Source organism: Eutrigla gurnardus (assembly GCF_963514095.1).
Source record: "Eutrigla gurnardus genome assembly, chromosome: 20".
Taxonomy (NCBI): Eukaryota; Metazoa; Chordata; class Actinopteri; order Perciformes; family Triglidae; genus Eutrigla; species Eutrigla gurnardus.
The window spans coordinates 13,153,980-13,178,453 of record NC_139931.1 but is presented as its reverse complement, the minus strand read 5'-3'; the positions used below and the strand labels follow the sequence as shown (position 1 = coordinate 13,178,453).

Sequence of the window (24,474 nt, the reverse complement as noted above, 5' to 3'; positions counted from 1 at the left end):
TATGTCACTGTATTTAGGGTCATTCCGTGTCATTTCATCAAATTTCTGAAAATCTTCCCACCTGACCATCTCAGAATGTCCTGAAAAAATTCAAGTACGAAGAAACAGTTGTTAATAGGACAAATCCAAAATATATGGTCTCTCCTGTCAACAGTTTTCTTATGAAACATCATTGAATGATGGGTAGTTTAGTAGGTTTTTGGCATCATACTCTGAAAAGCCATTTTTAAAAGGCTAAATTTATCAGTAGCATTTAGTCACATGTAAGTCTTTGGTAAATGGTAAAAAACACAATTGAATTGCCCTCCTGTGATGTTTACTAGTAGGCTGTTAGGACATGCAGTACCAAGATCGGCCACAAAAACCCCACCAATATCAGGATTTTAAAAAATCACTGCGACAAATTGAGGCAAAACACCCTCCCGATGTTTTAATATGATTTTAACAAGAATATGATCTTTAAAAAAAAGTAAGTTTGGACCTGATACTTGTTGTCAGTTTTTTGGAATATGGCTCTGAAGTTGGGCAAAGATGTGTTAACTTCCATTTTTTAGCCTTAATATCTGTGAAACTAATCATCTGAGAGAGACCATATTTTGTAGAATGTTTGAGCTAATACCAGAGATAGAGGCAGAAGTGTTAGAAGTCTTTTATCTGCAAAAATGGTAGCTCAGCCACTCTTCAAATGTACTACTTTATTTCAACAAGCCACATTTTAAGTACCTACCATACTAGCTCATCATTGAGCTACACCCCTGATATTTCATGTCTGGAGGCTATTAGTAACAGATATACTCTGTAGAAATTTTGAAGGCCACAGATGAGATAGTTTTCCAGATATTGCTGTTTAAAAATGGCTTTTCAGAGCATGATGCCAAAAACCGTCTAAACTACCCTTCATTCAATGATGTTTCATGAGAAAACTGTTGACAGTAGAGACCTAATATTTTGGATTTGTCCTAGTAGAAAGTGTGTCTTTGTACTTGAATTTTTTCAGGACATTCTGAGATGGTCAGGTGGGAGGCATTTGATGAAATGACACGGAATGACCCTTTAATAAACATAAAGCACCTAACATCAGGCTACAGTACACTGCTGATTTGAGAGATTATATACCAATAATATTCTTTCAAGTTTTTTATATTAAATGTCATGACATTCATTCAATGGCTGGCTATATAAACTTTGTTTTTCAACAAGCACATGAATTTTGATAAACGAGCTAAACCCTTCAAAGAACACATTTCAGGGGCCCGTTGCACAAAACTAGGATTAAGACATCCAGGATAAGTGACTGAGCTGAGCTCAATCGATCCAAAACAAGAGCGTACAGGCTTAATTGGTTGCACAAAGACCAAGCCAGGATGAGCAGACACAGATTCATCAAGCCAGGTGAAACCAAACCTGGATAGGTGCGCGCTCACGGCTCCCTCAAATAGACCCCGCCGCCGATCACAGATTCGCTGATTCACCATGGCAAATAGAGCGGCATACTTTTCCCCTTTTTTTGCTAGGAATGTCATCAAAACGTACTTTAATACTCTCCCCCTCTAAAACAACGGGTTACAATATTATGACTTTATTCTCATGAATTTATGACTTTGAATTTTTATTTTTTCTCTGTGGCTCTAATCTTCTGTCATTTTATATATAGCCAGTCTATGGGAAACTGTAAATTACCTAATGATAGCAACATCATCTAAAATCGTAATTTATCCAAAATGATTGAAATTAATGATCACAAATGTTTAAATAATGACAGTGGGTCTAGTAATATGTGATAACAATGTGTAGTGGGCAGTGGAATAACTATTGGTTTCCGTTTGTGGTGACTGCTGACTGAGATAAGGGATGAGATTAAATATATCCTGGAATTTAGCCTGGTCTGGAGCAGGCTAACTCCACAGAATAAATCTCCATGGTAACTTGCACCATAACATATCCTACTGCCCCCTATCCTGCTTTTGTGCAACCGGATCACGGATAAGTTGAACCAGGATAACCAAGATATCCCGGCTTAATCCCTTATCCTAGTTTTGTGCAATGGGCCCCAAGTCTCAATCATCTAATAATAATAATGATAATAATAATAATAATAATAATAGTTAAGCATTATAAATCTCATTGTTTTAACTGTTTTGGTGGTTTAAATATTCATATTAATATGACTGTCTTCATGATTACCAGAAGTGAATCAACAATTTCAGAGATGATAGTGATGATTGCACTCACCACTGCTCCTTAAATCAAACATTTTGATGACAAACACTTGTTTCTTAACTGAGTGCCTTTCCTTCCACAACAGTGAAAATGTCCTGTAAGGACTTGTGAACACACTGCAGGAATTCATGGACATTGCGATCCGTGTAGCTTGACACAGTGCAGCCAATCCAGTCTTCATGGACACCGTAGGCAATACCAAAACCATCAGGCACCTCCGGGGCAAAGCAACCAGACATTATTGCAGGACCAGTGAGGGTGCTGGTGTACATGGTGGGGATGTTAGTTATGGCAATGTACGCTGGATCTGTGTAAAAGCTGTGCAGAGCCTGGTTCTTTGAATTGGCCAGGTGTTCCAGGGCAAACAGGTGAAACTCAAAACCTTGACCTAGTGAGAAACAAAAGCAATGGTGAGTTCAGCAAGACCAAAGGGTGTCTGTGTGCTGTGAGACCAATTCCGAAATCCCCCAATTCCAAAGTCGTTATCTTAGTAGAACATATTGGAAGATATTAACTGGAAACATTATTTCCTAAGCACCTTATAACATTACTAACGGGAGGAATATCTTAGAGTGAAAGTGTAATGAAAATCCTTCAGGGCATGTTTTCAGAAATGTGTCGACGGGACAATACTTTGAATAGTTCACAAATATCACAATCGTAATCCTTCAAAAGCAAGTAAACATGTCATATACACACCCATAGAAGCTTCCTTGACGAGCTGCCGATGATATTTAGAGCACTCGGTCAGCATGGCCTGTAGTTGTTCCACGCTGTGTTTGCCTGGCTGGCGAACAAAGGCGTGTGAACATCGTTGTGTGTGAATGGTGGCTGTGTGGATGGTGTCTATGCGGCCATGTCTGAACGCTGCAGTGCTACAGGCCTCATGCGAGGTAACCGTCTGTCCATACTGCCTCAGGAAAGCCATTTGAAAAGCCAGCTGGACCATAGCATCTGGAGACAACTTCCTCTTCTTTAACTGTGCCTTGCCTTTCTCGAACCTCAGGTTATCAATGCTGAGTTTTGATACAGTTGAGTCAAAGTTGTCCTTGGCTTTTTTGATGCCACTCTCCAGCTCGCTGTCCAGGTTGAACTGCAGTCTGTGCACAGCAGACGCTGAATCCACAGCAGCAGCAGCCGAGCCCGGGTGGACCTGCGGCCGCTCCGTCATATCTTTGAAGATCTCATTCTGAAATCGAAGCATAGTTATCCCGTCGCCCCAGGAGTGCTCCATATTAATGGCTGCCTGTCCGTCTTTGGTCAGAATGAGATTGAAGGACTTGTCGTACCACCGGTTGCAGCCGTCGCCATGCAGCGTGTTGTGGAAGAGGTGGTTAACGTCCCTCATGCTTTCATCGTCCAGACAGAGACAGAAGAGAGCGCTGTCAACAATCCGTAAAACCTCTGCGTTTCCAGCCGCTATCAGTTTGTCTCTCAGCCCGGCCCACACATCCCTGTCCTCACTGGTCAGGACCCCGAGAGGAAAAGCAGCTGCTGGTGTTGGGTCGGACAAAATGTACTTCAAATGGGACTGAATCTCTGCAGGCTTCACTAGATTCCCATCTCTGTCTACAACGTCAAACACATACATGTTGCCTTTCCTCATCACGAGGAGATGTCGCGCTGTCTCCTCTGTGAAGAGCTCATCTCTCCCAATCTTAGGGATCCGAGTTGTGTTGAAGAGGCGAAAGTACTGAGACATGTCCAGGGGGGAAGCATTCACCATGTAAGCTCCATACCAAGACAGAGAGGACGGGACCCAGCGGATTAACCTTTTGAAATCATCTGTGTCACTCTTTGCTGGGTTGCGGTGGACAACCTCTGGCTCCAGAAATCCAGCTCGTAGTGTTTTCATGAAGCGGACTGCTGAACACACCACATTAGTTGCCCGCACAAGCTGGTCATTGTACTCCGTTTTTGGGTCGGGCTTAAACATCCCAGCAGGGTTGATGTTCAACACCAAAGGGACACGAGTACAAAGGTACCTGTCAGACCATGATACTGAAAGAAAAAGAGTTATTTAACCACATTCATTAGTGATTGTACAAATATGAGATGCATTCAAATTCAGGGTAGTTATCAGAATGGCAGATTAACCTGAGCTGTAGCTTGTGTGCTTATTGTTTTTGTCTTGAGCTACCAGATCCTCCTGCAGCTGCTTCCCCACACCGTTCTGGAAATCCAGTGCAAGTTTCTCTGTTGTTCTAAGGATACACAATCAAGATTGTTCCAAATAAGATTTAAGTGAGAATGGATAAGCAAGTTTCAAATATGAAATCGTTGATTGTCTTTCAAAAAAACGTACCTGAACTGTTCATCATCCAACAGAGGCTTCTGGGCAGCTAAATACCTCCTGAGAGTATCCGCCAGCTTCGGTATGGGTAGCCTTAATGTCACAGGGCAGAACTGATGATTTGTTTTTATATTTGACACTATTGATGGATTGCTGTGTTTTTACTGCATGGATTTGGATGAATTGTTTGGTTTTATACTGCATGCTTTTATATTAACCGCCTTGTACATGTGCTCCCAGTCACTGTTACTAATAACCACCTGATAATCTGCACCTGTCCCAGGCTTTTCCCCCATGACATGCAAGGTTTTCCACCAATTGGGGCTCGGAGACTGAAGCAAGGGGCAAATGATGCGGCTCTGTGACGACCTCTGTTGCCGTCTAAGAGGCGGAACATTCTGTCGCTGCTAGTATACTTGGACAATATTATAATTTACTCATCTGACTTCTCCTCTCATGTGCAGCATCTACATGAGGTGTTCCAGAGGCTCCTGTGTATGTGAGAGCCCTCATGTCTCAGTATAAGCTTGAGGGTTTAAAGTGGACATATGTCAGAGTGAAAATCCCCAGGTAGTCTTGTCGAGTTCCCCTCGAGTCAGGATCTGCACCAACCACACCATTCACTAGGTCACACATGCAAGGGTAAATAGATGCTCTGAATTAGTCATGGAATCTATGTCTGTCCTCTAAGCTTTTTTCATATTTTCAAATATAATAATAATAATATAGAAGTACTAGTTGTATAAGCTGTAACACAATGACGTGTTTGTTAAAGTGCACATCATTACTGTTAATACTCCATACCTGAGCTGCACCACACCTTTCAGGGTTATTCGGGGTTGGAAATGGATGTTCGGTCAACTTTTCAACGACTACATGAATCTTTCTTCGGTGATCCAATATGAATTCAGCCATCTGTGTAATTACTTTTGAAAGATGTAGTTAAATGGAGAAGCTGAAATAAGACAGTTTCATACGTGTCTCGATTCCTATTGGATCATCTTAGAAACATTCATGTAGTTGATGAGAAGATGTTGAACAAATGTCCCTTTCCAATCCCGAATAACCCGATTAATAATTAAACTTATTACAGGTGGTAAATTACTCAGTTACTCGTTTACATGTGTCAGTCAACTGTAATGTGAAAATGTGTTTGTGGCTCCTTACTTGGGTAGACTCTTCTGGTAATGCATCGATGGTACAACACTTCGGTGCAGATACTCTGTTGAAGGCGTCCTGTCGCTGCTGTAGTTTATCTTACTGAAGCCCAGAGCAGCGGCTCTTAAAGTCATTCTGGAGTTCCTCAGAGATGAAACGCACTGCGTTTGAAGCAGACTGATCATGATGGCGTTGGCTGGAGATCCCAATACCTACTGTGTTGTTTTCTGATGAGACACCTGTCACTCCAGGTAACAAGTCAGAGACAGAGAGCACACTCACCTCCTCGACCCTCACGAAAGGATTCCAGGATGTCTAAACTGGGAAGTGAAGAAGGCCTCTGGGCAAACAGTCATCGAGAATGCAGATGAAGTCTCAAATATTGACTTGAGGTAAATATTACGGGCCCTAGTTTCGTGGCGCAGCGCAGGGTGGCGGAGCCGGCGCAATGCAAGTTTCGACCCGCGCAGCCTTGCGCACCGTCAGTTTGGCAGTTTGGTGGATCGCCTGCGCCAAGATGGGTGTGGCGGCGCAGCAGTGGGAGGCGTCACAGATTCAGCTTGGCGTAGCGGAAGTTTCGTGGCAAAAAGCCTCGCCGAGACTGCGCTGAAAGCTCGCCAGCTCCAACCTGGTCTACTTTCGGCGCAAGGCGTAAATAAAGTCCATTCATTCAATGCGAATCACAGCTGGCGGAGTGGAAGTTTGTCTGACGGCGCGCAGTGCGCACACGTCACCGAGACCTCACAGGCAGGTTTCCACAGTTCCAGGCAGTGGCGGCTCCAGAGATTTTCTGTTGCAGGTGCTATGGGGATGCTCAACACTGAAGAGAAGGAGCTTTGAATTTCGGGGCATTTCATTATGGCGGTGGCATCGGACCACCCTTGGTATATATAGCTACACACGCGTTCACGCATTAACTATACTCGTTCCACGACTATAAGCAATATATGTAAAAGTATTCAACACAAGGGCTATAGATACAACATACATGACATCAAGGACAAAATTCTGATTTCAGAGGTGGGGGGGACACAAGTATTTTTAATAAAACTCTAACTCTTTCAGTTCACTGTGTTTTCTAGTAGTTCTTCTAGTTTTCTATTGCTAATTTTAAGTTTACTGTTCCCTTTTTTGGTTTGACTGGTTGTAAATCATGTAGCAAAATATTATCACCCAATTCTAATCCAATAGTAATAATAACAACAATAATAATACTAATACATTTTATTGATCAGATTATTGAGAGCTTTGTAGATGATGAGGAGGATCTTGAAGCGGATAAGCTGTTTATTGGGAGCCAGTGAAGTTGTTGCAGGATGGGTGTAATGCATTTCTTTGAGTAACTTACACTTTCACTTCTAAAGAAGTCTCTTATGTCCACTTTTCTTTTTTTAGACATCCTGGCTGCGTCTAATTACCAAACACACACGCACGCGCGCACATACGCACACGGACACCGATTCAAACGTAAATGTAAATGAAACCTCTGATATTAACATCCTTCTAGCGGACGTGAACTAACTTCCAGTAGCGGACTCCTGTAGGACTCCTGACCGCAGACTAGCAGACGGTCGGTGTGCAAGCAAGATGGAGTGACAGCGGGGACGGCGAATCACACAAGAAACGGCAGAGCCAATCGAGGAGCTTGTGGGCGGTCTAAACTAAGGGAAACAGGCTTCAGCTTGAGCGGACGTTTTCCGCTTGGTCCTAGTGCTTGACGCGTCTCTGTTTACTACAGCGTAACATTGTTTTTGGACGGTAAAAAGTGCAACGGACCAAAACGGCCTTTTGAAAAAGTGCAGGGGACATGTCCCCTGTGTCCTCCCCCCCTAAATTACGTCCATGCATGACATTCAAATATAAATATAAAAAAACTACAGACATTTCTTGGGGGTGCTGGGCGGGTGCTATGGCTATTATAGGGGGAGCTACAGCACCACCTAGCTCCCCCCTGGCGCCGCCACTGGTTCCAGGCACATTTAAATGCAATACATAATCACAACAAACACTATTTAATGCAAGTAATTGAATCAACACGTGAATTTATATCTATATAGATTGTCCCGTCACATCTGACGTCAGATCAAAGGCGGATGGCACGCGTAGCGGAAACTCAGCCTCTCGGACCAAAACATCTCCCTCTCTCTCTCCTGTTTTTTATAATATGGGCATTGTTATTATTATGATACGCGCGCACAGCGCGTGATGCGCGTGGTAGGAGCGGCGGCGCTGCTTCTGTCATCGGGTTGTCAAGTGACGGAACTTGCACTGAACCTCCCCTAACGCATTAAAGGAGAGGAGAGGAGCTCATTTGATTGGTGAAGATCTGAATCGGCTGTATTAATCCCAGTCCACGCCTCGTCTCCTCCTCGTCTCCCACTCACGCCTTCTTCTCCTCCCTCTTTCCCACTTGCGCCGGTGGGCGAGACGGGAGGTGTGCCTGCGCGAGCCTGCGCGGTGCACGAAATATGCAAAGTCCAGGCGGACACACCCCGTCGGCGCGGCGCAGGTGCGCTGAAAGCTGACTGCGCCTGGTCTACGAAACTAGGGCCCTTCATTTTAAACAGCGCAAACTGAAGAGTCTAACATCAGTGTAAGCATAACCACCATTAACAAAAAAAACGTTTAATGATGCGTGACACATTTCCCAGTACGTCATCCAAGTATAAAAGTTGCCTCATTGAATCCCATTTAACTCCAAGGTTCACCATCATTCAAAATGCAAGCAAAAACACCTGATTGTCATTTTGACAGTATTTTAAATTACATTTCCCTTTTCACACAAAGAAAAATAATTATAATACAGTTTAGGTTCAGGTAGTATCAAATAGGCTTTTCAATGTGAATCTAAAATGTAAAGTCCCAGTCGGCAACATTTTTTTGATCATATTCACCGAAGTCGACACTACGCTCCGATAAAACAACATAAATCATCCGGTTTTTAGAAAAAAAGCGCGCCTCTACGTGCACATAGAGCCTGTTGTTTGTTTTGTAAAATATCAACAAAGCCCGGGGTCATCCTGTCCAATCAGCACACAGGGCTGTGTTCGTGCACACAGAGCCCTTCTTCCTTCGGGTCATACCACTATCACAGGGGGGAGGCGTAGGGAAGTAGGAACAAGCTTCTAATTCCTCGGTTAAAAACCAAAACGAGAATGTCTAAAACAACCAAGGAAAAGAAAAGAAGGAAAAAAAGAAAGATTGCGAGAAAGGATGGGCTAAAAAACTGGGGGGGGGGGGGGGGGGGCGTTTGATCCTAATGTGTGTGCAATCCACTGCACCAATGATGTTGGGGAAAGCTGTAACAAAAAATAGTCAGTATTCAATTGTGACTGATCAAAGTAGAAACTAATGGTTGCACGTTGAAATTGAGGTTGCCTGTAATCTTGTAAAACTCCTCCTTGATGTAGATAGGTCTTCTGTGGATGCAGGGAAGGTGATAAATATGCAGGTGAATGACTTCAGCGCCAGACAAACACGTCTTATTGTGTGGCAAATGGTTCCTTTATTGAGGTTCTCTGCATCCCCAACAGAATAAAGGAAGCTCCCACTTGCAAGAAATCTCAATGTAACACAGACCATCTGTGGTACAGTGAGAGCATGGCTTTGTGCTGTCTGGTGCTGTATTTTTGGACTCAGCAGCCTCCATAAATATCTCAGTCCATCACCTGAGAATCTGTATCTCTCAATGAGATAGTCCTCTCCAAAGGCCAATGGGTCTGACCTGTCCCGGAAGACTCTTTCCTGCCTAAATGCTTGTCTGAGGATTAGGGCTTCCTCATCCAGTACATCCTCCAAAAAAGGACAAGCCATTATGTAGAGAGAACAGGTGAAGGAGTTGGACATACAGTACATACATACGTATATAAACAGTGTTAAAGTAAATAGAACGTTAAAGTAAATAGAACGGAGCAAAGCTCCCCATAGTACGATAATAAAAGGTAACAGGGATCTTAGTGGGGAAAGTAAAAAATTGAGGAATCCGAACAGATCCAACGACTGCTCCTCTGGAATCTGTGTCCCAATGAAAATAAATACAGTACACTTCTGACTTGAGAGATTATATACCAATAATATTCTTTCCGGTTTTTTATATTAAATGTCATGACATTCATTCAATGGTTGGCTATATATACTTTGTTTTTCAAAAAGCACATGAATTTTGATAAACAAGCTAAACCCTTCAAAGAACACATTTCAATTCTCAATCATCTATTATTATTATAATTAAGCACTGTAAATCTCATTGTTTTAACTGTTTTGGTGATTGAAATATTCATATTAAAATGACCGTCTTCATGATTACCAGAAGTGAATCAACAATTTCAGAGATGAGAATGATGACTGCACTCACCACTGCTCCTTAAATCAAACATTTTGATGACAAACACTTGTTTCTTAGCTGAGTGCCTTTCCTTCCACAACAGTGAAAATGTCCTGTAAGGACTTGTGAACACACTGCAGGAATTCATGGACATTGCGATCCGTGTAGCTTGACACAATGCAGCCAATCCAGTTTTCATGGACACTGTAGAAAATACCAAAACCATCAGGCACCTCCGGGGCAAAGCAACCAGTCATTATTGCAGGACCAGTGAGGGTGCTGGTGTATATGATGGGGATGTCAGTTATGGCAATGTACGCTGGATCTGTGTAAAAGCTGTGCAGAGCCTGGTTCTTTGAATTGGCCAGGTGTTCCAGGGCAAACAGGTGAAACTCAAAACCTTGACCTAGTGAGAAACAAAAGCAATGGTGAGTTCAGCAAGACCAAAGGGTGTCTGTGTGTTGTGAGACCAATTCCGAAATCCCCCACTTCCAAAGTCATTATCTTAGTAGAACATATTGGAAGATATTAACTGGAAACATTATTTCCTAAGCACCTTATAACATTACTAACGGGAGGAATATCTTAGAGTGAAAGTGTAATGAAAATCCTTCAGGGCATGTTTTCAGAAATGTGTCGACGGGACAATACTTTAAATAGTTCACAAATATCACAATCGTAATCCTTCAAAAGCAAGTAAACATGTCATATACACACCCATAGAAGCTTCCTTAACGAGCTGCCGATGATATTTAGAGCACTCGGTCAGCATGGTCTGTAGTTGTTCCACGCTGTGTTTGCCTGGCTGGCGAACAAAGGCGTGTGAACATCGTTGTGTGTGAATGGTGGCTGTGTGGATGGTGTCTATGCGGCCATGTCTGAACGCTGCAGTGCTACAGGCCTCATGCGAGGTAACCGTCTGTCCATACTGCCTCAGGAAAGCCATTTGAAAAGCCAGCTGGACCATAGCGTCTGGAGTCAACTTCCTCTTCTTTAACTGTGACTTGCCTTTCTCGAACCTCAGGTTATCAATGCTGAGTTTTGATACAGTTGAGTCAAAGTTGTCCTTGGCTTTTTTGATGCCACTCTCCAGCTCGCTGTCCAGGTTGAACTGCAGTCTGTGCACAGCAGACGCTGAATCCACAGCAGCAGCAGCCGAGCCCGGGTGGACCTGCGGCCGCTCCGTCATATCTTTGAAGATCTCATTCTGAAATCGAAGCATAGTTATCCCGTCGCCCCAGGAGTGCTCCATATTAATGGCTGCCTGTCCGTCTTTGGTCAGAATGAGATTGAAGGACTTGTCGTACCACCGGTTGCAGCCGTCGCCATGCAGCGTGTTGTGGTAGAGGTGGTTAACGTCCCTCATGCTTTCATCGTCCAGACAGAGACAGAAGAGAGCGCTGTCAACAATCCGTAAAACCTCTGCGTTTCCAGCCGCTATCAGTTTGTCTCTCAGCCCGGCCCACACATCCCTGTCCTCACTGGTCAGGACCCCGAGAGGAAAAGCAGCTGCTGGCGTTGGGTCGGACAAAATGTACTTCAAATGGAACTGAATCTCTGCAGGCTTCACTAGATTCCCATCTCTGTCTACAACGTCAAACACATACATGTTGCCTTTCCTCATCACAAGGAGATGTCGCGCTGTCTCCTCTGTGAAGAGCTCATCTCTCCCAATCTTAGGGATCCGAGTTGTGTTGAAGAGGCGAAAGTACTGAGACATGTCCAGGGGGGAAGCATTCACCATGTAAGCTCCATACCAAGACAGAGAGGACGGGACCCAGCGGATTAACCTTTTGAAACCATCTGTGTCACTCTTTGCTGGGTTGCGGTGGACAACCTCTGGCTCCAGAAATCCAGCTCGTAGTGTTTTCATGAAGCGGACTGCTGAACACACCACATTAGTTGCCCGCACAAGCTGGTCATTGTACTCCGTTTTTGGGTCGGGCTTAAACATCCCAGCAGGGTTGATGTTCAACACCAAAGGGACACGAGTACAAAGGTACCTGTCAGACCATGATACTGAAAGAAAAAGAGTTATTTAACCACATTCATTAGTGATTGTACAAATATGAGATGCATTCAAATTCAGGGTAGTTATCAGAATGGCAGATTAACCTGAGCTGTAGCTTGTGTGCTTATTGTTTTTGTCCTGAGCTACCAGATCCTCCTGCAGCTGCTTCCCCACACCGTTCTGGAAATCCAGTGCAAGTTTCTCTGTTGTTCTAAGGATACACAATCAAGATTGTTCCAAATAAGATTTAAGTGAGAATGGATAAGCAAGTTTCAAATATGAAATCGTTGATTGTCTTTCAAAAAAACGTACCTGAACTGTTCATCATCCAACAGAGGCTTCTGGGCAGCTAAATACCTCCTGAGAGTATCCGCCAGCTTCGGTATGGGTAGCCTTAATGTCACAGGGCAGAACTGATGATTTGTTTTTATATTTGACACTATTGATGGATTGCTGTGTTTTTACTGCATGGATTTGGATGAATTGTTTGGTTTTATACTGCATGCTTTTATATTAACCGCCTTGTACATGTGCTCCCAGTCACTGTTACTAATAACCACCTGATAATCTGCACCTGTCCCAGGCTTTTCCCCCATGACATGCAAGGTTTTCCACCAATTGGGGCTCGGAGACTGAAGCAAGGGGCAAATGATGCGGCTCTGTGACGACCTCTGTTGCCGTCTAAGAGGCGGAACATTCTGTCGCTGCTAGTATACTTGGACAATATTATAATTTACTCATCTGACTTCTCCTCTCATGTGCAGCATCTACATGAGGTGTTCCAGAGGCTCCTGTGTATGTGAGAGCCCTCATGTCTCAGTATAAGCTTGAGGGTTTAAAGTGGACATATGTCAGAGTGAAAATCCCCAGGTAGTCTTGTCGAGTTCCCCTCGAGTCAGGATCTGCACCAACCACACCATTCACTAGGTCACACATGCAAGGGTAAATAGATGCTCTGAATTAGTCATGGAATCTATGTCTATACTCTTAGCTTTTTTCATATTTTCAAATATAATAATAATAATATAGAAGTACTAGTTGTATAAGCTGTAACACAATGACGTGTTTGTTAAAGTGCACATCATTACTGTTAATACTCCATACCTGAGCTGTGTTGGGGTTGTAGCAGGGGCAGATTTGGTTATCAACAGTTAACTATCAATATCAATGTGATTATCGGTATTAATAATTATATTTAATCTATCATCATGATATAATCATGAATAAACGGGGCACCACCCTGGGATCAGGGAAAAGATAACCTAAAACTGTATTCAGTCTCAATATGGAGGTTTTATACTCACATGCATAGGAGTACAAAACCAATCGAACAATTAAAAAGGCGTGAAATTCAAGCACTAGCCTTCACAACCTGCTGTTATCCAGTGACATATACACAACAAGCACAAGAGACCGCTAGTTATAATATAATAAGATTTATTAAAATCAGTAATAATGATCACAATCAATAACACTGCAATTAACAAAGCCTTATTACCTAACTACCTAACACACAAAGGGAGAGACACACGTGGAGTGTGTGTGTGCGTATGTGTGTGCGTGCGTGCGTGTGCGTGCGTGTGCGTGTGCGTGTGTGTGCGTGCGTGCGTGCGTGTCGCGAGAGAGAGAGAGAGAGAGAGAGAGAGAGAGAGAGAGGTGGCTATGGGCGGCCACCAGATGGAGCTATTCCTCGCAGCGTTCAGGGGCGGAGCCACTGAGGTTCGATGGGGTAGCGAGAGAGAGAGAGAGGTGGAGCTATTCCTCGCAGCGTTCAGGGGCGGAGCCACTGAGGTCTGACGGAGTAGCGAGAGAGAGAGAGAGAGAGAGAGAGATAGCCGTATGTAGCCACCAGATGTAGCTATGTCCCTAGCGGCCGCCGGGAACAGCTGGCTTAGGACACGTGTGTATGTGTGTGTGTGTTAGCGGGTCACAAACAAAGAGAGAGAGAATGCGCGAGCGATATTCGGAGGGACAGAAAACGTGCTGCTATCACACGGGCTCGCGTGAATGAACTGGAATTTATTCCGCGAGACCGGTCTTTTAACTGATAGTAGAGGCTTTCTGAGCTCGCGAATATGGCGGAGGTTAGTCGAAAACACTGTTACAGAAATCAACCCAGCTGTGTGGGTAACCAATCAACATTCACAGACAGCAGCATATGAACAAACGGACTCGGCGATCCGCGATCAGAACTTAAAACACATTAACAAGAATTACAAGCATGTCCTACACTATCGAATCTCTGCTTCTGCCCAGACAAATAGCCTCTTACTTTTGTCGATGTGAGATGCGTCGATGTGAGGTTTCCGTCCCGTGCGTTGATGGCGTTTCTTTACGCCGGCAGCGGACGGTAGTTTGTGGGGCGCTGGTTCAGCGCCGGATCCAATTAGTTGAAGAAAACAGTTAGTATTTCTTCCTTCTGCAGGAACAATCGCGTGGCTCGGCGATTTAGTCAGCTGATTTCAGACAAAGACGGGTCGAGTTATCCGTTCTGCTGGCAGCTGGGACGAAGAAAGTTTCTTCTTACCGCGGGGAACGGGAGTGTCGCGCTGTCGCGGTGGTCTCCTCGGGATCCAAAATGATAAACAAAAGAAAAATAAAACGAGTAGAGAAAAAGAGGGATAAACAGTCTGTTGCTCGTCCAGCGAGTTTGGGGAAAAGACTGCGGCCTAGGACAAAGGAAAAACGCTGCAGACGTTATATTCACCTCCTGGTGTAACGTGAGTTACTTTGGAGAGAGAAAGTTTTTCTGATGGCCGCGGGATTTATAGCTTACGGCTGGTCCGGGGGACCCCCTGGAGTCCCATGCAGTTCTCAGCCAATGGCGCGCCAGCGGTGTGACGTCAGATCCCGTGACCAGGTGGAGGTGACACTAAAATGGTGGTTGTAGTTTTTTATCTCCTTTGTCCCATTGTCCTGGCCGCATGTGTAGGCTTCTGTAGGCCGCATTGTGTATTCCTTCTAGTGAGGTCCCAACAGTCCCCCTTTTGGTCCGAAGGTTGAGGTGTGGGACGCAACCTTCGGAGCAACATAAGGGCCGAACCGTCCTTGTATTCCTTGAAACACGTAGAAGTCCAAACAGTCTGTATATTCCATGAAAAAGAGGTTAAACAGTCATTCAGGTTAAAGTCCATAACTTGATGGAGGCATTGTCTGGACAGAGATTGAGGCAACGTCTGGGCAGAGATTGAGGCAAAGTCTGGGCAGAGACTTCTAACTATCTAACCTATATTAAACATCACTAAGGCACAATTTATACAAACATCAGCATTATCATTTCATTCGGGAAATTTCAAACAGGACCCATTCCTATTATGAAAAACAGAACGAAGACGGAAGGAAAGCGAGGAAAAGGAAAAGGGGTTAGTGGTTGCTAGGCTTACTCCGGGTGGAGGCTGGAGTGTAAGTCTGTGGGATGTGTGTGGTATCTCTCCAGAACCTAACATTTAGTATGGCTTTAGCCTATGCGTATCCTGTTTCCCTATGATAGATAGATTGAGGATGAATCTTATGCCCAGGTTCCTGGGGTCTACTGAGATCGGGATTGCATTGCCAAGACTATAAACCAAACGCATTTATGAAGGTTGCACCACAGTTGTAATAGCGGATTGGAGGATTTTCGTGACCAGGCATCTAAGGCATGTAAGGTGTTATTAAACAGGCTGGAGTGTAAGTTGACAGTGGCTACGATTCCCTGAGGGGGTGTTGCCTAAGTTCTGCAGTTGTTGTCACTGTGAGAAGGGTTTGATGTTTAGGTGTTAGTGCATGCGGTTACCCTGCTGTGGCCATGGTGAGTCTTCTCCTGGGTGAGAGGGAGACTGCCTCCCCCTTTCGGGTGCGGCAACTGCGATCTCTAAGAGGTGTGACAGGTTTGTAGGGCTTGCTCTGATTCGCATGAACCCACTTGTGTGTGGCTGGGTGCCTTGGTTGTGAGACCCTGATGCGGTAAGCCACTGGTGATAGCTTACCGACGATCTCGAAGATTCGACTCCTCGTGAGGATGTCGTCCACATAGATGAGGTTACCGCGTGCAGCCGCGTCACTCATCGCCTTGTGGAGGAAAATGTTGAACTCGGCGGGGGAGTTCAAATACCCAAAAGGGCAGCGATTCCAGGTATACTGGCGGTTCCCAAAGGAGAAGGCAAGCTTGTACTGGTCGGTTGGGTCAACTTTCATTGTCCAGAAACCATTAGCGATGTCTACCGTTGAGAAGAAGCGGGCTCCCTTGACTTTAGCTAGCTCCTGATCCAGGTGAATCATGGGCCAGCGGGAGAGAGGAACCTGTTTGTTCAGTGGCCGGTAGTCGATGGTGAGACGCCATTTCCCAGTGGGTTTCAAGACCGGCCAGATTGGAGAATTATATGTTGAGTTGCATTCCCGGATGATTTGCTTCTCAAGCAATTTGTCCAGGATGTCTCGGATAGACTCGTATGCGGCTAACGGGATCCTGTACTGGCGTACGAAGGTCGGTGGCGCATTCGGATCAGTGGGGATGCGGACCGTGTGAAGTTGGGTCTCCCCACAGTCCTGCGAGTCTCGGGAGAAGATCGGCAGGAAGTCGTGGAACAACTTCCGTAGCGCGTCTCTCTGGTCCTCGGTAGTGAGGGCATCTGCTTTGGCAAGCTGTTGGGTTATCTCAGACTCAAAGCCCGAATAGGGTTCCTCAGGTGGTTGGTGTGTCTCACCTGAGGTCGCTTCGGTCGATTGAGTCGTTAAGGCGTAGACGACCAGATCACCCCCTTTTCCCAGTGCTGTGCCACAAATGGCTTCCCCGTGAAGGGTTTCATGGCAGGCCATGGTGATCATTGCGGTTGGGAACGTGAAAAGGACATTGTCTAAGTTTTTACTCCTGGCTAGGGAGGGAGGTAACTCTCCTATGACTGGTATGGTCAGTTCGAAGTCATGGAAAGAGTTGTCGACCAGCATCCCTATTGGTTTTCGTGCTCCCAACTGGATTGGGGCATGCGTCAAGTTTTGGACCAGGATGTAGGTTGAACGATTGTTCAACTCAAGCAGGGGCATGCCACAGACTGTAAGGTTAAGTTCCCAGAAATGGGGTAAGGGCTGGAAGAATGCTTGGGTGCCAGGCATCTTCTGTCCCTTAAGGATGGCGAGCCGGATGGGGACGCCTGCGGTCCTGGCAGGGACCATCATGTCAACTTCGCTGGCAACCTGACATGCCTCTGGGATGGTTTGGCCTGATGTCAGGTGTTCAAGTTCAATGGGCAGGGGCTCGCTCTTAGCGTTAGCCTGGGACCAAAGAATCTGATTGACCGTGTCCAGTTTGGTGCCAAGTCTGACCAGAATATCAGCACCTAAAAGGAATGGTGGATGTAGTTTGGGCACTACGCTTATGAAATGGTCAACCTGTTTCTTCCCAATACGGATCGAGAGGGCGCACACTCCCACCGCCTTAAGGTGAATCTGCGGTGATTCTGCGGAAAGGAGGTGGTGGTTGAGAGGCGCGAAAACTGGGAGAGGTTGATGCTGGCACAGATGGTGGTACAGATCTTGACTGACGGCTGTCTTCTCTGACCAAAGCCCCAGGATTGCTTCTGGGACATGGGTGTCATTGAGATGCACACCGCCAACCAGATGAGGGCTGTACAGTGCTGGGTTTCGGTTCTCCAGCGGACACAGGAAGGATCCGTGTTGTCGGAAAGCGCTCAAGTCGCCGGCTTGGAGTTGTGGGCTCGCAAGCGGTGCGGTTCGAGCAGAGCCGGGATTAGGCTCTGGAAAAGGCATCCGCATTGGTAGAGGGTCTCTGGACTCTTGGATGACGGCGACTCGTTCGTCGGAGGCCATCAGGCCACCTGAGGGGTGGAGTGGTTTTGGCGTCTCGACTTGAGCCCAGATGCGCCCCTGATGGCAGTCGATAAGCGGTGCCAGCCGGTCCAGGAGATCCTGACCAATGAGAAGTGGTTCGGTGTCAATGGCACAAATGTGGATGGGGTGCACAAGAGTGACTCCCTGAAACGTGAGGTCCACCCACGCACGTTCTGTGATGGGTGACCTGTCCTGCGTGTAGCTGGTGATGCTAACGTGGCAGGGCTCAATTTGAAGTGGTTTACCTAGGGAGAGCATGGTTCGGGTCACCTCCGCAAAGGTGTGTTGGCACATTAGACTGATCTCAGAGCCTGAGTCGAGTAGGGCGAGGATGTTGACACACCCCCCTACCACCACCGAGGTATAAATGCGTCTAGCGTGGCCTTTGCGAACAAGATCTCCTAGGAAAGTCAAGAAAGGGGGTTGCGACGGGTCGATGGCCTTGGTTGCCGAGTCTGATTTTGGTTCCCCCGCCCATCCTACCAAGCAAACCTTGGCGGTGGAAGTGGGAACGGCCCGGCCTAGTCATGTAGGCGGAGGCTCCCTGTCCGGGTTCTTGCCGGGCTTTTGTGGGGAGCTTGGTGCCGGCTGTGACCATTGGGCCAGGTTGAGCCGCAACCCTATTGCTTTTGTCAGCTTGTCGACCAGGTCGTCCATATCCTTTTCTCTCATTCGGGAGTTTGTCGTGCCGGAATTATACTTACCCTCTTGTTTGCGTTCAAACTGGACCTTATTCCTGGGGTTATTTTCGTTCCTGGGTTTTGTGTGATTCCAGGAGCGTGCGTTCGGCCCACCCCCTTGGTTCTGTCGCCCTTGTTGCTGGTTAGGTTCGCGGTGTGTCTGTTGTACTGGTCTAGTACTTACCCTTGGCTGCGGCACTTCATCTCCCTCCAGCCCTAGGCCTGTGTGTTCCGCGGTTTGGACCCCCAGGACTCTGGCGTCCTCCCCGGATGACCTTGCGGGTCGCACCCGGGTCTCCCATGACATCTGTGCGAAATTACGAACCTCTTGCATGGTGAGTCGGTACGTCCTGCAGTGCATGGTGACATCGTAGCGCACACTTTCGTGTAGGTTATGCAGGAAGAGGGCTTTGAAGGCAGGCTCTTCCTCCACTCCTGGGGAGTTACGGCCCTGAGCATAGGCGGCCCTGAAGCGCCTATAGTACTCCCTGGGTGGTTCCTGCTTCCTGTGTAGAACAGCGAGGGCGCCGAGCGTGGCGGAGGCGGGGTCCCTGTACCGGCTATACTCCTCCTTGAGTGCTTCACAAAGTCTGGAGTATCGGTCCCGGTTTCTGGGTGGGAGTGTTTCGATGAAACTGTGGACCTGTCTGGTACTGGTCTTCCAGATTAGCTTGAGCTTCTCGCGTGAGGAGGCATGGGGTAGGTCACGCAGACAGTGGTCCATCTCTTTGAGATAGCCATCAATATCCGACTCTTTGTGAGTCGGATCGAACCGTTCAATGTCTCTGGCGAGGGACTCTAACTGTCGGGTGCGCAGGCCATGGTTTGCGGCTGGATATGGGCCATCTGATTCACTCGACGACCCGTTATCACCACGGTAATAGTCTCGGACAGAGTGACCCCTCCCCCTTGGAGGTGGGGATGGAGTCCGAGGCATGCGTGACCCTCCTACCGAGTGTCGGTGGTGGGTACGTGGGAATCTGGAATCCCCCGTCGAGCTTCGAGCCACTGGGAAATGGCTCAGACTTCGGCGTGGGGACTCGTCCCGCTGGGAGTAGCTCCACTTGTGAGGTGGGGCTTCTCGTTCCAGTGGGTGGGTGGATGGTGGCGCCTGGTAGCGCCGACGTTCGGCCTCTTCCGACTGTAACAGTCTCTCCCTGCGCATGGGACGGTGTGCGTCCGTGGGGGGCGCGGTTTCAAGGTCCGACAGGTCAGGCATATCCGTGTCTTGGGGTGTACCTACCTGGGCAGCCTGAGTCTCCTCACGCTGGAGTTCTCTCTCCTCCTCCCTGCATGGCCTGCGGAGGGCTTCCTCCCTCTCCACCTTCAGTTCGGCCACTTCCTGTCGCAGGGAGGTGGTCGCATGACCCAGTCGATTGATTAACTCCTCATCCTCAGCTTTCTGCAGTTGTGCTCTGCGCTGAGACAGGAGGAAGATTCGACCCACCACGTCAGCGATTGTGCGTTGTGGTTTCCCTGCCGGGTGATTAACATAATCAACAAGCTCCTGCAGTTGATCATTGCATGCCACTACATCGTAGTGCTCCAGGTTTTCCCTGTCCTCAAGGGACAGGTGGAGGAGACCAGCGATCGCATCCTGCAGGCCTGCGTCGACTGATACCTGGGGAGCCTCAGCTCCTTGTTCTTTCGGGCCGTAGTTGCTCATTTTACCTCTAGTAAAAGGCAGAACCCGGTGGCTTCACTTGTTTGGTTTTTACAGCGAAAAGAATGTATGTTGTTATGCTGATGTGGGTGCACAGGTGAGCGGCGTCGACCTGTGACTTACAATGAAAATGTTAATACACTTCTACAGTCTGTGGACTGGTAGTGAGGTGTCTCTAGCACCTCTGGTGAGTGATAACAGTGTTATAACGCGTCTTAGTTTCCCTAACCTTGTGTTTGTTAGTATTGTTGTTAAACAATAAATGGCTAATCACAACATGCATATGCAACCCTCAACTGTACTTGCTTGGCAAATAGTAATGGGGAACAAACAAATCGATCCTTGAAAATCAATTTCTAAACAATCCTATTAACAATAATAATATTTACTATTATTATTATTATATACCTCTCAGGTTATTGTGCATAAATCTCTGGATAAAGCTGGTTTAAGAAGCCCTCACACGGGGCACCAATTATGTTGGGGTTGTAGCAGGGGCAGATTTGGTTATCAACAGTTAACTATCAATATCAATGTGATTATCGGTATTAATAATTATATTTAATCTATCATCATGATATAATCATGAATAAACGGGGCACCACCCTGGGATCAGGGAAAAGATAACCTAAAACTGTATTCAGTCTCAATATGGAGGTTTTATACTCACATGCATAGGAGTACAAAACCAATCGAACAATTAAAAAGGCGTGAAATTCAAGCACTAGCCTTCACAACCTGCTGTTATCCAGTGACATATACACAACAAGCACAAGAGACCGCTAGTTATAATATAATAAGATTTATTAAAATCAGTAATAATGATCACAATCAATAACACTGCAATTAACAAAGCCTTATTACCTAACTACCTAACACACAAAGGGAGAGACACACGTGGAGTGTGTGTGTGCGTATGTGTGTGCGTGCGTGCGTGTGCGTGCGTGTGCGTGTGCGTGTGTGTGCGTGCGTGCGTGCGTGTCGCGAGAGAGAGAGAGAGAGAGAGAGAGAGAGAGAGAGGTGGCTATGGGCGGCCACCAGATGGAGCTATTCCTCGCAGCGTTCAGGGGCGGAGCCACTGAGGTTCGATGGGGTAGCGAGAGAGAGAGAGAGGTGGAGCTATTCCTCGCAGCGTTCAGGGGCGGAGCCACTGAGGTCTGACGGAGTAGCGAGAGAGAGAGAGAGAGAGAGAGAGATAGCCGTATGTAGCCACCAGATGTAGCTATGTCCCTAGCGGCCGCCGGGAACAGCTGGCTTAGGACACGTGTGTATGTGTGTGTGTGTTAGCGGGTCACAAACAAAGAGAGAGAGAATGCGCGAGCGATATTCGGAGGGACAGAAAACGTGCTGCTATCACACGGGCTCGCGTGAATGAACTGGAATTTATTCCGCGAGACCGGTCTTTTAACTGATAGTAGAGGCTTTCTGAGCTCGCGAATATGGCGGAGGTTAGTCGAAAACACTGTTACAGAAATCAACCCAGCTGTGTGGGTAACCAATCAACATTCACATACAGCAGCATATGAACAAACGGACTCGGCGATCCGCGATCAGAACTTAAAACACATTAACAAGAATTACAAGCATGTCCTACACTATCGAATCTCTGCTTCTGCCCAGACAAATAGCCTCTTACTTTTGTCGATGTGAGATGCGTCGATGTGAGGTTTCCGTCCCGTGCGTTGATGGCGTTTCTTTACGCCGGCAGCGGACGGTAGTTTGTGGGGCGCTGGTTCAGCGCCGGATCCAATTAGTTGAAGAAAACAGTTAGTATTTCTTCCTTCTGCAGGAACAATCGCGTGGCTCGGCGATTTAGTCAGCTGATTTCAGACAAAGACGGGTCGAGTTATCCGTTCTGCTGGCAGCTGGGACGAAGAAAGTTTCTTCTTACCGCGGGGAACGGGAGTGTCGCGCTGTCGCGGTGGTCTCCTCGGGATCCAAAATGATAAACAAAAGAAAAATAAAACGAGTAGAGAAAAAGAGGGATAAACAGTCTGTTGCTCGTCCAGCGAGTTTGGGGAAAAGACTGCGGCCTAGGACAAAGGAAAAACGCTGCAGACGTTATATTCACCTCCTGGTGTAACGTGAGTTACTTTGGAGAGAGAAAGTTTTTCTGATGGCCGCGGGATTTATAGCTTACGGCTGGTCCGGGGGACCCCCTGGAGTCCCATGCAGTTCTCAGCCAATGGCGCGCCAGCGGTGTGACGTCAGATCCCGTGACCAGGTGGAGGTGACACTAAAATGGTGGTTGTAGTTTTTTATCTCCTTTGTCCCATTGTCCTGGCCGCATGTGTAGGCTTCTGTAGGCCGCATTGTGTATTCCTTCTAGTGAGGTCCCAACAGCTGCACCACACCTTTCAGGGTTATTCGGGGTTGGAAATGGATGTTCGGTCAACTTTTCAACGACTACATGAATCTTTCTTCGGTGATCCAATATGAATTCAGCCATCTGTGTAATTACTTTTGAAAGATGTAGTTAAATGGAGAAGCTGAAATAAGACAGTTTCATAAGTGTCTCGATTCCTATTGGATCATCTTAGAAACATTCATGTAGTTGATGAGAAGATGTTGAACAAATGTCCCTTTCCAATCCCGAATAACCCGATTAATAATTAAACTTATTACAGGTGGTAAATTACTCAGTTACTCGTTTACATGTGTCAGTCAACTGTAATGTGAAAATGTGTTTGTGGCTCCTTACTTGGGTAGACTCTTCTGGTAATGCATCGATGGTACAACACTTCGGTGCAGATACTCTGTTGAAGGCGTCCTGTCGCTGCTGTAGTTTATCTTACTGAAGCCCAGAGCAGCGGCTCTTAAAGTCATTCTGGAGTTCCTCAGAGATGAAACGCACTGCGTTTGAAGCAGACTGATCATGATGGCGTTGGCTGGAGATCCCAATACCTACTGTGTTGTTTTCTGATGAGACACCTGTCACTCCAGGTAACAAGTCAGAGACAGAGAGCACACTCACCTCCTCGACCCTCACGAAAGGATTCCAGGATGTCTAAACTGGGAAGTGAAGAAGGCCTCTGGGCAAACAGTCATCGAGAATGCAGATGAAGTCTCAAATATTGACTTGAGGTAAATATTACGGGCCCTAGTTTCGTGGCGCAGCGCAGGGTGGCGGAGCCGGCGCAATGCAAGTTTCGACCCGCGCAGCCTTGCGCACCGTCAGTTTGGCAGTTTGGTGGATCGCCTGCGCCAAGATGGGTGTGGCGGCGCAGCAGTGGGAGGCGTCACAGATTCAGCTTGGCGTAGCGGAAGTTTCGTGGCAAAAAGCCTCGCCGAGACTGCGCTGAAAGCTCGCCAGCTCCAACCTGGTCTACTTTCGGCGCAAGGCGTAAATAAAGTCCATTCATTCAATGCGAATCACAGCTGGCGGAGTGGAAGTTTGTCTGACGGCGCGCAGTGCGCACACGTCACCGAGACCTCACAGGCAGGTTTCCACAGTTCCAGGCACATTTAAATGCAATACATAATCACAACAAACACTATTTAATGCAAGTAATTGAATCAACACGTGAATTTATATCTATATAGATTGTCCCGTCACATCTGACGTCAGATCAAAGGCGGATGGCACGCGTAGCGGAAACTCAGCCTCTCGGACCAAAACATCTCCCTCTCTCTCTCCTGTTTTTTATAATATGGGCATTGTTATTATTATGATACGCGCGCACAGCGCGTGATGCGCGTGGTAGGAGCGGCGGCGCTGCTTCTGTCATCGGGTTGTCAAGTGACGGAACTTGCACTGAACCTCCCCTAACGCATTAAAGGAGAGGAGAGGAGCTCATTTGATTGGTGAAGATCTGAATCGGCTGTATTAATCCCAGTCCACGCCTCGTCTCCTCCTCGTCTCCCACTCACGCCTTCTTCTCCTCCCTCTTTCCCACTTGCGCCGGTGGGCGAGACGGGAGGTGTGCCTGCGCGAGCCTGCGCGGTGCACGAAATATGCAAAGTCCAGGCGGACACACCCCGTCGGCGCGGCGCAGGTGCGCTGAAAGCTGACTGCGCCTGGTCTACGAAACTAGGGCCCTTCATTTTAAACAGCGCAAACTGAAGAGTCTAACATCAGTGTAAGCATAACCACCATTAACAAAAAAAACGTTTAATGATGCGTGACACATTTCCCAGTACGTCATCCAAGTATAAAAGTTGCCTCATTGAATCCCATTTAACTCCAAGGTTCACCATCATTCAAAATGCAAGCAAAAACACCTGATTGTCATTTTGACAGTATTTTAAATTACATTTCCCTTTTCACACAAAGAAAAATAATTATAATACAGTTTAGGT

At 46.8% G+C, this 24,474-nt stretch overlaps 2 protein-coding genes across 2 annotated transcripts; both read right to left on the bottom strand.

The window, feature by feature from the left end:
* Positions 1-2,276: 2,276 nt before the first annotated feature.
* Positions 2,277-5,856, bottom strand: LOC311031472 (carnitine O-palmitoyltransferase 2, mitochondrial-like; the record flags this gene model as incomplete). The annotated part of the gene is made up of 5 exons (XM_084037777.1): positions 2,277-2,608; positions 2,920-4,221; positions 4,318-4,424; positions 4,526-4,606; positions 5,681-5,856. 5 exons carry the CDS (start codon positions 5,854-5,856, stop codon positions 2,277-2,279), a joined length of 1,998 nt encoding a protein of 665 aa, XP_083893903.1.
* Positions 5,857-10,069: 4,213 nt separating this feature from the next.
* LOC311031471 (carnitine O-palmitoyltransferase 2, mitochondrial-like) lies at positions 10,070-23,052 on the bottom strand (the record flags this gene model as incomplete). The annotated part of the gene is made up of 5 exons (XM_084037776.1): positions 10,070-10,401; positions 10,713-12,014; positions 12,111-12,217; positions 12,319-12,399; positions 22,877-23,052. The coding sequence occupies 5 exons, from the start codon at positions 23,050-23,052 to the stop codon at positions 10,070-10,072; spliced, it is 1,998 nt and encodes a 665-aa protein (XP_083893902.1).
* Between the last annotated feature and the right edge of the window lie 1,422 nt (positions 23,053-24,474).